Source organism: Octopus bimaculoides, chromosome 7 (genome assembly GCF_046866305.1).
Source record: "Octopus bimaculoides isolate indiv1 chromosome 7, ASM4686630v1, whole genome shotgun sequence".
NCBI classification, from domain to species: domain Eukaryota; kingdom Metazoa; phylum Mollusca; class Cephalopoda; order Octopoda; family Octopodidae; genus Octopus; species Octopus bimaculoides.
This window is the reverse complement of record NC_142934.1, coordinates 91841405-91856231: the sequence shown is the minus strand read 5'-3', so window position 1 is coordinate 91856231 and position 14827 is coordinate 91841405. Positions and strand designations below refer to the sequence as shown.

At 37.9% G+C, this 14827-nt stretch overlaps 1 protein-coding gene and 1 pseudogene across 3 annotated transcripts in view; one reads left to right on the top strand and one right to left on the bottom strand.

Annotated features, from left to right (window-relative positions):
• The first annotated feature begins 265 nt into the window (after positions 1 to 265).
• LOC149134812 (5S ribosomal RNA) lies at positions 266 to 373 on the top strand (annotated as a pseudogene).
• A 914-nt stretch (positions 374 to 1287) lies between these two features.
• Positions 1288 to 14827, bottom strand: part of LOC106867177 (uncharacterized) — a 65396-nt gene continuing 51856 nt past the window's right edge. For all 3 annotated transcript variants that reach the window (XM_089355661.1, XM_089355660.1, XM_089355659.1), the window contains exons 13-16: positions 14097 to 14385; positions 8053 to 8201; positions 6005 to 6209; positions 1288 to 1607 (exon numbers count right to left, since the gene is read on the bottom strand). In XM_089355661.1, the coding sequence (XP_089211787.1) occupies positions 1356 to 1607; positions 6005 to 6209; positions 8053 to 8201; positions 14097 to 14385 (895 nt within the window). In that variant the 3' untranslated portion in view covers positions 1288 to 1355. The remainder of the gene's footprint in view (positions 1608 to 6004; positions 6210 to 8052; positions 8202 to 14096; positions 14386 to 14827) is intronic.

Genomic DNA, 14827 nt, shown 5'->3' with positions numbered 1-14827 from the left:
GATACATCGTCGTTTTCTTCTCTCTTCGTTAGCACCAGTTCTTCAGTTCCTCTCCGATCACTTCTCTTCCATAATTCAAATTAACGACTAACTAATAAATCCAGCCAGTTATCCTCCGTCTATAATAGCTTATAAAGTTTTCTAAAATCGTTAAAAATTTTTTTTTTTTTTTTTTTTTTTTTTTTTTTTTTTTAAAACCTACATAGCAAAATATCGATGAAGAAATACGGTGGCAGAATTAGAGTGTGTACCACTCTAGTGATATGCTTCCGGCCATATCACGTTGAAAGCACCGGTTCCTCGTCCGATCACCAAAGTTAAGCAACATCGAGCCTAGTTAGTACTTGGATGGGAAACCTAGGTGCTGTAAGCAAAGAAGGCGGTGAGCTGGCAGAAACGTTAGCACGCCGGGCGAAATGCTTAGCGGTATTTCGTCTGCCGTCACGTTCTGAGTTCAAATTCCGCCGAGGTCAACTTTGCCTTTTATCCTTTCGGGGTCGATAAATTAAGTACCAGTTATGCACTGGGGTCGATGTAATCGACTTAATCCCTTTGTCTGTCCTTGTTTGTCCCCTCTATGTTTAGCCCCTTGTGGGCAATAACGAAATAGGTATTTCGTCTGCCGTCACGTTCTGAGTTCAAATTCCGCCGAGGTCTACTTTGCCTTTCATCCTTTCGGGGGTCGATAAATTAGGTACCAGTTACGCACTGAGGTCGATGTAATCGACTTAATCCCTTTGTCTGTCCTTGTTTGTTCCCTCTATGTTTAGCCCCTTGTGAGCAATAAAAAAATAAGACCTAGAGTGTGTACCACCTCGGAAAGCCCCGTGAGTTTGACGCCTTTCGTGGCCAATACAGCTGATCCAAAAGTGACCCTTCCATAAAAGCATCGTCCCGGGCAGAGCATCTCCCGACCCCTGCCTAGCTACTGGAGAAATATAAGCTAATGTCCGTTCAGTCGAGTGCCAGTTGCAATGCTCAATGGATATTTGATCGTTTTTCCAGCAAACGTAAAAATAATCTATCTCACGGATAGTGTGATAGTCGACAGACTTTTCACTGTCAAATGTACCCATCTAAGGGTTATTAGTTCTTTAGACCTTTGTTCAAATAAACTGAGATCGTAACATTCGTGTCATTTTCTAAGGTTCAATTTAATTGGAGTAACCCCAGGAAGTCAAGCTTGGTCACAATTTCTGATGAAATCGTGTCACCTACATTTTCAGGGCTCTTCACCTTCGTCGTATAATTACAATGATAAAATAAATTAATAAATAAAAAAATCTGTTGATTTATTCATGAAATCTATTTTATTTTCAAACCTGTGTGATCTCTCATCGCTTGCAGGATTTTCCTTAAGGAGTCCTGTAAATAAATTTGGCCAACTCATAAACGAAGTCGCAAAAGGCGATATAATGTACGTCGTCTCTTGTGCCCACTCGCACTTTGAACTTTTTACATATAATTTCGAGTTCTCGTTCGGTGAAATAACTTCCCAAATCTAATTCTACAAGAACTCTACGAAATTGTGAGCGGGAGAGACTGCCAATGTTGTTCTTATCGTAATCTTCCATCAGGGGGAACAACTGTAGGCGTACTTGGCGGACCTGCAAGAAGACAAGGGAAGTAACTCTAATTCTTAAAAGTTGCTTCTTTGATAAAATACTTTAACAACGAAATAAATAAAACGGATTATATAATTTTCTTTGTCGTTAATGAGCGTTGCTGTGTCAATATAAGAGCTTATCGTTGTTGTTGGTGTTGCATAGAAGTTGTGTTATTAGAAACACTGATCTTGTTCTCATTCAACAACCTGAAAAACTGAATAAGATACAAGCATACTTCTTAGCTAAAGGCCAGAGTTAAGTATGATACAATGATTGCTATTTTAAACTAATCCTATTTTTGTTGCACATAATGAATTTTTATTCAGTCAGAGACAAATTTCAACTCATCAGAATATTTTCACATACATTATTTAGTACCTTACCTCTTGATTTAATTAAATATGCATTTATCAACTAATTACACTATATCTCCAATGCTTACAACAGTGACCTGTACATTTATTTAACTTTTTCCCTACGGCAAGCATTTATTACCTGATATCATTGTCAGAAACTATTAAAACGTTCAGTTTTAATTCCGCGAGTTCAAATTCCACCAAGGTCGACTTTGCCTTTCATCCTTTCAAGGTCGATTAAATAAGTACCAGTTATGCACTAGAGTCGATGTAATCGACTTAATCCGTTTGTCTGTCCTTGTTTGTCTCCTCTGTGTGTAGCCCCTTGTGGGCAGTAAAGAAATAAGAAACAATTAAAACATGAACAATGCAGATTTGAGACGTGTTATCATTGAGCTGTTTTTAAACGTCTCAAATTATGGTCGAACCTATTTCTGATTTATAATCAAGTGGCAAACTGGCAGAATCATCAGCATGTTGTTCAAACTGCTTCACCGCACTTCTTCTCAGCTCTTTATGTTCTGAGTTCAAATCCCACAGAAGTTAACTCTGTCTTTTATTCCATTCGGAGTTGATGAACTATATTACAAGTCAACTGCTGGGGGTTAATGTGGTCGACTTCCCCCTCCCCTCAAAAATTGCTGACCCTGGACCCAGCAACGTATTGACAACTTGTTCAGGGGTCACTTACATGCCATGGAAACCGAGTAACTGAGCTTAGGAGTGCCAGGGCTCAACGATAGAAGAAAATGGTGTTCTCAGTGAGCTGACTCTGTCCTTGTCTCAAATTTCGGTTAAACCCATTTCTGTTTAGTTGTGGTTGTTTATTTTAAACAGTCATAAAATTGTTCAATGTTGTGCGATGACGGTTAATTGACACTGTCGATTATGACGGCAAGAGTCTCAATTGATCCAATCAAGAGAATGGCCAGCTTGTGAAATTAATGTGCAAGTGGCTGAGCACTCCACAGACACATGTAACCTGAATGTAGTTCTCAGGGTGATTGAGCATGACACAATGTGACAAGCCTGGCCGTTTTTGCCAGCTGAATGAACTTGAGCAACATGAAGTGAAGTGTCTTGCTCAAGAACACAATGTACAGCCAAGAACCAAACTCAGGACTTTATCATTGTCAGCCAAATACCCTAATCTCTAAGACATGATCCTTAAATAAGCATTAAAGAAATCTGTTGTGTGATCCTTTTCAAGCAAATCTTTGACTCTAGTTTAATTCCTGGTTGTATCTCTTTTGCTTCCCATTGGAAGTTGGGCTGCAATGATTGAAAAGATAGGTGCAAGCAAATTGCCATATTTTTATTAAATCAAACAATCTAAATTGCATCCACACAACAAATATGTGGATGCAGCTATATTTATCCCGCTTCCGCCATCTCATCATTAATTATTGTCTTAACTCTGAAACTTTGTTATGTGCAGCAGAAGTAGTATTAGTTTGAAATAGCAATCTGTGCATTATACTTAAAGTATATATGTTATGGAAAACCAAATTTACTGCAGCATTCGTCCTGGGATAGAATCTTTTATAAAAGTACAGCATTAAATAACACAAGAATATATCAATAGCAAAAGAAAATCATCCAGTAGGGGTGATGAAAAAGCTAGATGTGCATTTCTGCCTCTTTGAACTTTGTCAGCAACATGTATCCATTGGCAACCACAAGCCAAGATAAAATGCATCGTCATTGATATTGGAAAATAGTACTTGAAAAGTCACTGATGTTGCAATTAGCTAGCTCACTGAATAAAAATTCATTATGTGCAACAGAAGTGGTATTAGTTTAAAATAGCAATCATTGTATCATACTTAACTGACTATGTCCTTTAGCTAAGAAGTGTGCTTGTATCTTATTTAGTTTTTCAGGTTGTTTAATGAGAACAAGATCAGTGTTTCTAATAACAAGATTGGGGAAGCTGAAAAGATTGGAAAATGGTTGGACAAATTGCCATGTTTAATAAAACAAAGATGATTTTAAACTTTCTAAACTGTTAGACATCATGATAAAAGAAGAAGTATTATGTGGATGCAAACTGCATTTGGTTTCCTCATAAATAAAGAGCGGGGTTGGGCAGAAAATTTCCTTAACACTCATTTCTGAAGCTGGTAGAATTGAATATCTGTTAACAGATATATCTCTGACTGCAAAGGATGAAGTTATTACATTAAGGAAATACTGTTACGATTCAAATGATGGTTTCTTAAGATCCCTCCGAGGTTTCCAGCCTGAGATTAAGTCCTTTGGATCTGTTTCTAAATAAACTCCAATCTTTGGTATCCATGCTATTATCACAGACGAAGTAGCAACAATTCCCAGAAAAATAAAAGTCAACTTCTTTGTAATCAAGAGGTTGTTTTACTTTTATCTTTTACTTGTTTCAGTGACTGGACTGTGGCCATGCTGGGGCATTACCCTGAAGGGTTTAGTCAAACAAATTGACCTCAGTAATCATGTTTTTCAATCAGGTACTTATTTCTATTGGTCTCTTTTGCCAAGGACATACACAAACCAACACCAATTGTCAAGCAGTGGAGCGGGGCAAACTCAAATACACACACAAAACAGGTTTCCACACAGTTTCCATCCACTAAATTCATTTACAAGGCATTGATTGCCAGTGACTATTGTAGAAGACACCTGCCCAAAGTGCCATGCAGTGAGACTGAACCTGAAAGTATTTGGATGCAAAGCAGGCTTCTTAACCACCCAGCCATGTAATTGCTGAATACATCTCATTGTCTACTGCAGTCCCAATCAACTTCAACTCAGTTACTGCCAACTAATAAATCTGTCACTGTCCTCAATGCCATAATTCTGACACTGCTTACAGTGAGTAGCTGTTCTCAGCCTACGGTATGTGTTCAGGTTCACCTTGGCTACCAACACACTAACATTGATATGATATCAAGTACCAATGTTACCTACTTATTCTGTACCCAAGCAACTCAATCATTCATGCTCACTGAGCAAACTACAGAAACTAATTTAATGGCTTTCCTGGATATATATAAATAGGTGCCTGTAACAGCCACACTTTCAGGAAATTATCATCTTAACTAAGGAACCAACAGTTAAAGTGCAACTGAATAATTTACAAGATGTATTCCATAGATTTCGAGATTTTTTTTTTTTAGGGGACACAGTTATAAATGTCCTAGATTATTGTAATTTTAGTATATCATTACTATACATCTAATAAGCTGACCTGCCAACCTTTGTTATTCCAGATTGAAGGAGACAGCTGTAACAGCACTGTGAAAACACCTTAATAAACATAGCTAGTCACAGAGGATTAGTTTGAAGAATGCAGTTGGAATATGATGACAGTTTGGAAACTCACTATGCAATTAAATTTTGCATTAAACTGGGACAAAAATGCCACAAAAATTTATGAAATACTCCATACTGCTTATGGATTAACTTGTATGATCCCAGCATCTGTTTTTCACTGAAAAACTGAATAAGATACAAGCGTATTTCTTTGCTAAAGGACATAGTCAGGCAAGGCAAGTCCACTAGAAAGCTCATGGTGATCCCTTTTTTCAACAGCAAGGGTATCATCTACAACTACTGGGTTCCCTCTTGTTAGACAGTCAACAAGGACTACTTTGGGGAGGTGCTGAGGGATTTAGGGAAGAGGTTTTGTTGTAAAAAACAGAGCATTTGTACCAGGACATTGCACCCATCAACAATTCCATCCTAATAACCAATTATTTGACACAGATGGCCATCAGAACTGTCCTTCATGCTCCTCACAGTCCAGACTTTGCTTCCTGTGACTTTTGATTGTTCCCTAAGCAGGAGAAAATGGAGGCTGTCAGAAGGGTTCTGGACACCTTCACTTTGGAGGACTACCATGGGGGTCTTCAAGAAGTGGCTAAAGTTCTACAACAAATGCACTGAAGTCAAAGGATCATCCCACTTCGAAGGAGATTGGAGTTTTGTACTTCTTTGAAATAAATAAACGTCTCTCCTGAAAAGTCTCAGACCTTCAAGAATGCACCTTGTCCATTTGATTTTTACCTTTTCAGCTATCCTAGTCATTGCTTTCATGAATTCTGATTCTTCCTCTTCTTTCAGGATATTAGTTTCCCATTCCTGCTTTGGCCGATATTGCTCAACTTCTTTCAACGGGCTTTTATCAAGGTTGGGAGTGGTAAAAACAGACTCAATTTCATCACAAAACTTCCTGTAGTCTACGGCTCCAGGATTGCTTGGTGATTCAAACCTATTTAAGTAAAGATAATCACAGTTGTTTTAAGAAAATAACATTTCAAATATGCTCAAAGAATCAGACAAAAGTTTATCAACCTTTTCTAAGCTTTCTAACTTTTTTTTAAATCTCCATCTATAAATGAAGAACAATTCTTCAATTTAAGCAACAGCATCACTGTAAAATTGACTTGCTGCCCAGAATTCCTTTTAGTGGAACCTAAACCTCCCCTTTTTTCAAGGGGTCAAATTAACTAATTTGCTCTTGATATTTTATATGAAGTGTTCAGTGTTCAGTGGTGGAACTTATTAATTTGTAGGTTATGTAACCCAACATTTCAAGTTACTTAACTAACAAGGGGACCTCTACATGATTACTTGACTGGTTAGAAATAGCAACTGAATCTCCCTCAAACCACATCCAACCATCTTAAAATGAAGGATATATTGGGTAATGTTGTCGGGGATACCGTATTAGAAGGAAAAAAAGAGATTGGCTGATCCTGGCTGGGAATCTTTTGACCTTAATTCAACACTGAATTAAGGTCAGCAGCAACTTATTTCTTCTGTATATTTATGGGAAAACCATTGCGATTGATATATTGTTGGAGTAAACAAGAATGAAAACAGAGAGAGAGAGAGAGAGAGAGAGAGAGAGAGCAAAGCCTAACAGCATGTCAAGTTTAATTTATGATTAAAAAAAAAAAAAGAGTTGTAATACTGCTTTCAAATTTTGACACAAGACCACGGGGGAGGGAGTAAGTTGATTACATACATCGACTCCCAGTGCGTAACTGGTACTTATTTTATTGACCCTGAATGGATGAAAGACAAAATCGACCTTGGCAGAATTTGAACTCAGAATGTAAAAATGGATGAAATGCTGCTCAGTATTTTTGTCCATTTTGTCCATTTTGCCAATGATTCTACCAGCTCACCACTTTAGAAATATTGAATGGTTGAAAAAGATACAAGTAGTATTTTATGGTGGATGTGAGAGAGAAACAGTAAGTTTAGGCAGGCAAGAAATATTTCCAATACATGGCAATGTTTCTATTAAGTTTATTCTCATATATAGATTTTATTGTTTATACCTAGGCGCAGGAGTGGCTGTGTGGTAAGTAGCTTGTTTACCAACAACATGGTTCCGAGTTCAGTCCTTGGGCAAGTGTCTTCTACTATAGCCTCGGGCTGACCAAAGCCTTGTGAGTGGATTTGGTAGACGGAAACTGAAAGAAGCCTGTCGTATATGTGTATATATATATATGTGTGTGTGTGTGTTTGTCCCCCCCCCCCAACATCGCTTGACAATCGATGGTGGTATGTTTACATACCCGTAACTGAGCGGTTCGGCAAAAGAGACCGATAGAATAGGTACTAGGCTTACATAGAATAAGTCCTGGAGTCGATTTGCTTGACTAAAGGCGATGCTCCAGCATGGCCACAGTCAAATGACTGAAACAAGTAAAAGAGTAAAAGAGTAAAACCATTCTTTACTATGGAGGCTCTCTCTCTCTCATATAATAATATAGATTTGTTTTGGATAAAGTCCAATACAATCACATTCTTGACACCTACCAATTCTTTAGGGACAAAAGGTCAATTCAACTCAGGCCAGATTTAAATTCTAATCTTTTGAAATATTTTACCTCATGCTAAACCTTTGCTTTATGCTAATCCGATGGTCTCATCTTAATCAGTTGCCTTATGCAAATTCTTCGTCTTAAGCTAATATTTTGCCTTACGCAAGTGTTATGCTAATACCCTGCCATATATAAAGACTAATGGTTGCATCAAAATTAGCTTAATAAGACAGTTTGGTAAAATGGTTAATTTGTGAGAAAATGTTAATTAAACACCTGGATTCCAAGAGAGTTATTTCTGACCCACTGAGATTCAAAGGACTCAATCCAAGTGCACGCTGAAAATTGCTCTTTATAATACGTCCGGAGTTGAGTTTGTCATAATCCTTCATATAATCAATCAATCGGAACCGCTCTTTGAATACCTTGAAATAAATAAATTAATAACTCAAAATAAATAATTTTTTGACATTATTATATCTTATATGAGACACAGGTTTTTAAGAACAACAAAATCTAGGAAACAACAAATAAGTAATTATACAACATTCATTAAATGCTGTTTGTCTCGTAGTATTACTTCTGTTGTCAATTATACATATTAAACAAACACAAAATTTAAGTAATTAAAAAATATAATTGTGTACGCTTCATCTCCAAATGGACAATTTATACAAGGGAGATACCACTGGGTAACAAAAAAAAAAAAAAGATTTATTGTCTGCTACGCAGACAAATGGTGCTGTACAAACCAAAATCGAGTACGTTGATTACGAATCTGAACACAGAATTGCTGTAGCACGTCAAAATTTTGAGTTATGTGCATAATTATATATAAATACTATATTAGAATCAGGAATAGCTATGTTCAAGGTAAATAATTATTATAATAGTATATTAGTACTGTATATAGTAAATTTATGTTCAAGGCAAATAGTATTATAATATATAAGGTCACTGCCTGGAATCGAACTCGGAATCTTGGGGTTAGTAGCCAGCACTCTTAACCACTATGCCATATGTCCAAGAGACCGAGAGCAAGACCAAGCTTTGGCCAGGAGGGTCAACCTTAGGAACGAGCAAGTGTCTCCATTGTGGTGCATCTGCAATAGAGTGGATGAAACCATTGTCCATATGACAAACAAATGCCCTAGACTTGATTAAGAGCATGGGCTACTAACCCCAAGATTCCGAGTTTGATTCCAGGCAGTGACCTGAATAATAATAATAATAATAATAATAAGAAGAAGAAGAAGAAGAAGAAGAAGAAGAAGAAGAAGAAGAAGAAGAAGAAGAAGAAGAAGAAGAAGAAGAAGAAAGAAAACAAAGCCAGACATAGTGTTAATTGAGAAAGAAAACAAACTATTCTGGATGATAGACATAGCATGCCCAGCTGACAACAAGGTATGTGATAAGGAAGAAAGAAAAGTCGAGAGATATGACAGGTTAGCTTGGAAAAGGTAGCAGTAGTACCAATAATTGTTGGAGCCCTGGAAACAGTGAGCAAAAACCTCGAGAAGTATGTGGAACAAATAGGGGCTGAAATAAGGGTGGAGCACTTGCAGAAAACAGCACTGCTTGAAACCGCTCAAATACTCCGAAAGGTGCTCGAAAAATAAGAGGTGATACCTTAGTTCACTACTAGTGAACAGCTGACACCGTAGGGCATCTCCAACGATAGAAGCTGGGCAAAGGCAACAATAATAATGATAACATCGAAAAATACCTTAAGAATAAGAACCCAGGTTTGAAATTTCCCCAAGACACCTTATAAAGGCTGGAGGGTATATCAGCCAAAACGTTGTGTTAACAACAAACAAGATGAGGACAAATATCCGTCAAATGTAAATAGTGTAAATAATGTGCATAATTCCTCATCTCTTAAATATAGAACTGTGGACATCATAATCTACTGCTTATAAAATAAAAGAGAAGCATGAGGCCAGCAATTTGAGGGGAGGGGAATTTGAGGGGATTACACCAACCTCAGTACGCAACTGGTACTTAATTTATCGACTCCGAAAGGTACTCATTTCATTGACCCTAAATGGATGAAAGGCAAAACTGACCTCAGCAAAATTTGAACTCAGAACATAGAGATGGACAATATGCTGCTGCTAAGCATTTTGTCCAGCATGATTCTGCCAGCTCGCTGCCTTAATAATAATAATAATAAATAAATAAATAAATAAATAAAAAGGACATGAAGAATTTCACAAGAAGGGACTACTCAATCAATTCCATTTAGCAACAACAGAAGTTGCTGGAAAAAATAAGTGGGATTGGCTGATGAAAGGAACCCTAAAAACAAAAGAGACCAAGAGTAAGACCAGGCTTTGGCCAGGAACTGGAGGGTCAACCTCAGGAAAGAGCAAGTGTCTCCACTGTGTTGCATCTGCAATAGAGTGGATGAAACCATTGTCCATATCACAAACAAATGCCCCAGACTTGCCCCAAACCACTACAAGTTGTGATGGCACAATCAGATAGTGAAAGTGCTACATTGGAAACTGTGCCAAAAGTGGGGGCGTGACGTGGTATGAGCACAAACTGCAGAGAGTGGCAGAGTCAGAGATTAGCAAAATCTTCTGGGATTTTGCTAATCCGAACAGATCAGGTGCTAGGGCATAACAGACTGGACCTAGTGGTGGTGGACAAGGTGCACCACATATGCTATATAGTTGACGTTGCATGCCCCTTTGAGCCACGAATAGTGAAGGAAGGAAGGAAGGCAAAAAGATAAATACAACCCTCTTAAGTATGAAATAGCCCAGCTATTCAAGATGAAGATAGTGGCAATTATTGCTGGGTCTTTGTGAACAGTATTAGAAGGCATCAAGGAGAATATGAAGGAAATTGGAACAGAGTGCCCAGCAGAACTGTTACGAAAGGTTTGCCTCCTTGGCATGGCCAGAATAATCAGGAAAGTATAAGATAGCTGAAAAGAACGGCTAGCATGGTACCGTAGGGTGCTGGTAGCAAGACTGATGCATGCAAGACCCCAGGAATTACAACAAAACCTGTGATAAAGAGAAATAAGAATAATAATTCTTTCTGCTATAGGCTTGAAATTTGTGGGGAGGGGGATAATCGATTACATTGCCCCCAGTGCTCAGCTGGTACTTATTTCATCGAGCCTGAAAGGATGAAAAGCAAAATAGACCTTGGTGGAATTTGAACTCAAAATGTTAAGACATGTGAAATGATGCTAAGCATTTTGTCTGATATGCTAACAATTTTACCAACTCACAGCCTTCAATAATAATAATAATAATAATAATAATAATAATGCTGATAATAATAATGCTGATAATAGTGATGATGATGATGGTTGTGATGATCATCATAATGATGGTAGTGGCTGGTGGTAGTGGTGGTGGTGGTGGTGGTGATAATGATGCAGCTGCTGCTGTTGATAATGATGGTGATGATGACCCACTGCAATAAAAATTGCTGACAGCAAACCGATATTTATATATTTGCACAAAAGTAAAAGCTTATCTAGGTTTCTAGATTTCATTATGGAAATCAACACTAAATAATGTAAATACATGTGTTTCTGTATGTGTGTCCCTGAGTAAGTGGGCCATATGCACACACACACGCACACACACATACACACACACACGCACACATACATACACACACACACAAATTCATTGATAAAGGACAACATCATTTGCAACAACTCATACACTGTGAGATTCAACCACACACTCAAGCACACATACAGACATACACCTACACACACACACGCACGCATATGCACAAAGGTATAACCACTATAACACAGTCACTTACACACACATACACTTATGATACACACATACGCAAAGACTCACATCCTTATGATACACACACACACACACACACACACACACACATCTCTTTAATATTTGTGTACTCGTCTCATCTATTCATATTCATGTAAAAAGCATACAAGCATGACGTCTATGATAAAATATTGATGATGTCTATCTGAATTATTAAATGTTTAATCGGAAAAGTAAAAAAAAAATAAAGAATAAAACAAAAACCCACAAAATCAAATTCACAAGTTTAGCTTGAGTTGGCACAACGAATGATAACCATATTGATTTTGTTTTTAATATTTGTACATCATGAGGTGGCGAGCTGGCAGAATCGTTAGCACGCCAGGCGAAATGCTTAGTGGTATTTCATTTGCAGTTTCTGTTCTGAGTTCAAATTCCACCGAGGTCAACTTTGCCTTTCATCCTTTCAGGGTCAATTAAATAAGTACCAGTTATGCACTGGGGTTGATGTAATCGATTTAATCCCTTTGTCTGTCCTTGTTTGTCCCTTCTATGTTTAGCTTCCTGTGGGCAATAAAGAAATAAATATTTGTACTTGGATCGTTAGCATGCCAGAGGAAATGGTTATTGGCAGGATCGTTAGCATGCCAGAGGAAATGGTTATTGGCATTTTGTGTGACGTTATGTTCTGAGTTCAAATTCCACTGAGGTCAACTTTGCCTTTCATCCTTTCAGGGTCAGTTTGTCCTTGTTTGTCCCCTCTATGTTTAGCCCCTTGTGAGCAATAAAGAAATAGATGTTATGGGGATATAAACAAACCAACACCAGTTGGCAAATAGTGGTGAGGGACAAACGCAAAGACACAGACACAAACACGTTATGTTCTGAGTTCAAATTCCACCGAGGTCAACTTTGTCTTTCATCCTTTCAGGGTCAGTTTGTCCTTGTTTGTCCCCTCTATGTTTAGCCCCTTGTGAGCAATAAAGAAATAAATATTTGTACATCATGAGGTAGCAAGCTGGCAAGATCGTTATCATGCCAGAGGAAATGGTTATTGGCATTTTGTGTGTCTTTATGTTCTGAGTTCAAATTCCGCTGAGTTCAACTTTGCTTTTAATCCTTTTGCGGTTGATGGAACAAGTACCAGTTGAACACTGGGGTTGATACAAATGACTTGACCCCTGCCCCAAACCTGCTGGCCTTGTGCTAAAATTCAAAGCCATTATTTGTACATTATTAGACAGTGATTTGGCAGAATAGCTACCATTCCAGACAAAATGCTTAGCAACAGTTCGTCAGACTTTATGTTCTGAGTTCAAATGATGTCAGGTTCAACTTTGCCTTTTAATCTTTTTGGGGGTCTTTAATCCTTTGGTTGGTGGGTGGGTGGAGGTCGATGAAATAAGTACCAGTTGAGCACTGGGGTCCATATAATCGATTTTTGCATTTTTAGTGGTTCTAACACACTGCTTGCTTTAAAATAGAAACCAAAAGCAAAAAAAAAAAAAATGGTTGAGAACCACCAATTTAATGTCTTTCATGCTTGCATGGGTCAAGTAGAATTTATGGAGGCAGATTTTACACACACACACACACACACACACACACACACACACACACACGTGTGTGTGTACACATATGTTATCCTTTTTTTTATGTTTCTCTTGGACTTTGGCCAGGCTGGAGCACCACCTTGAGGTGTTTCAGTCAAATGAATCAAACTACAACCTATTTTCTTTAAAGCTCATATTTGTTCTATTGGTTTCTTTTTGCCAAACTGCTATGTTATGGGGATATAAACAAACCAACACCAGTTGGCAAATAGTGGTGAGGGACAAACGCAAAGACACAGACACAAACACATACAATGGGCTTCTTTCTGTTTCCCTCTATCAAATCCACTCACAAGGCTTTGGTTGGCCCATGGTATCAGGCAGTGGTTCTGAACCTGGGACCACATAATTGTGAAACAAGTTTGTCAACCACACAGCCACACTTACACTTTATGAGGGCCTGTGGTGCAATCATTTCACTGTCATCTCTTTAAATGTAATCAACTTGTAATGAACAAAACTATCAAAAACCTCACTGTTGTATACAAATATAGATATTAAGGTATATGTGTGTTTGTGTATATATATATATATATATATATATATATATATATATATATATATATACACACATACAAATGTGTGTGGGGGGTGTATATGCATTTGTGTATGTGTATGTATGCATGTATGTGTGTTTGTATGTATGTGTGTATGTGCATGTAAGAACGTGTGCGTGTGTCTGTGTTTGTCCCCCTCCCACTGCTTGACGACTGGTGTTGGTTTGTTGTATGTCCCCCCTAGCTTAATGGTTAAGCTAAAGAGAATGATAGAATAAGTCTCAGACTTATATAAAAAAAAAAACAAGGTCGTAGGGTTGATTTGTTCAGCCAAACTGGTCGAGGTGCTGCCCCAGCATGGCCACAGTCCAGTGACTGAAGCTCACAAATGACAAACGATTATAAGCTTCTCATTTAAACATTTACACAGTCCTTACCTTATTTTTAATTTTGGTCAGCACATCTTCTTCATGGACATTGGTGTCGGGTTCTAGCAATGACTTATGTTTGCTCAAATGGAAAACCTCTTTCTTTATTGTCGGATAACGAGGTGGGCATAACTGGTATTCGTCCGACAGTAATTCATAGAGAAACGTCATGTAGTTGAATCCTATGTCGTTGCTGAAGCGAGCTTCAATGGCATCGATCTCTGCTTTGGTAAATGGTAAATTCATGATAGACAGGCACTGCTGGAACTGTTTCCTCGTTATATGATGGTTACTATGACTACAATGACAACGTTATATAACAGTGGTTAGAAGTATCATCATCATCATCATCACCATCATTTAGTGTCAACTTTTCTATGCTTGTATGGGTCAGATGGAATTTGGTGAGGCAGATTTTCTACAGCCAGATGCCCCTCCTGCTGCAAACCTTCACCCATTTCCAAGTAAGGTAATATTTCCTCATGACCAGACATGTTTTCATGGAAGATTGGCAATGAATAACACTACTTGTATGTTGGTGATACACGTTTACAACTATCACATGATGACAAGGCAAGGAGACAATAACACACACACATATCTATGAGGTAGGTTGCTAGAAATCCAGCAGGACTAAATACAAGACCTGTCAAAAGGACAGATGAACCTAGTGTAGGTTTAACGACAATGTAGCAATAAAGATATCATCATCATCGTTTAATGTTTGCTTTCCATGCTGG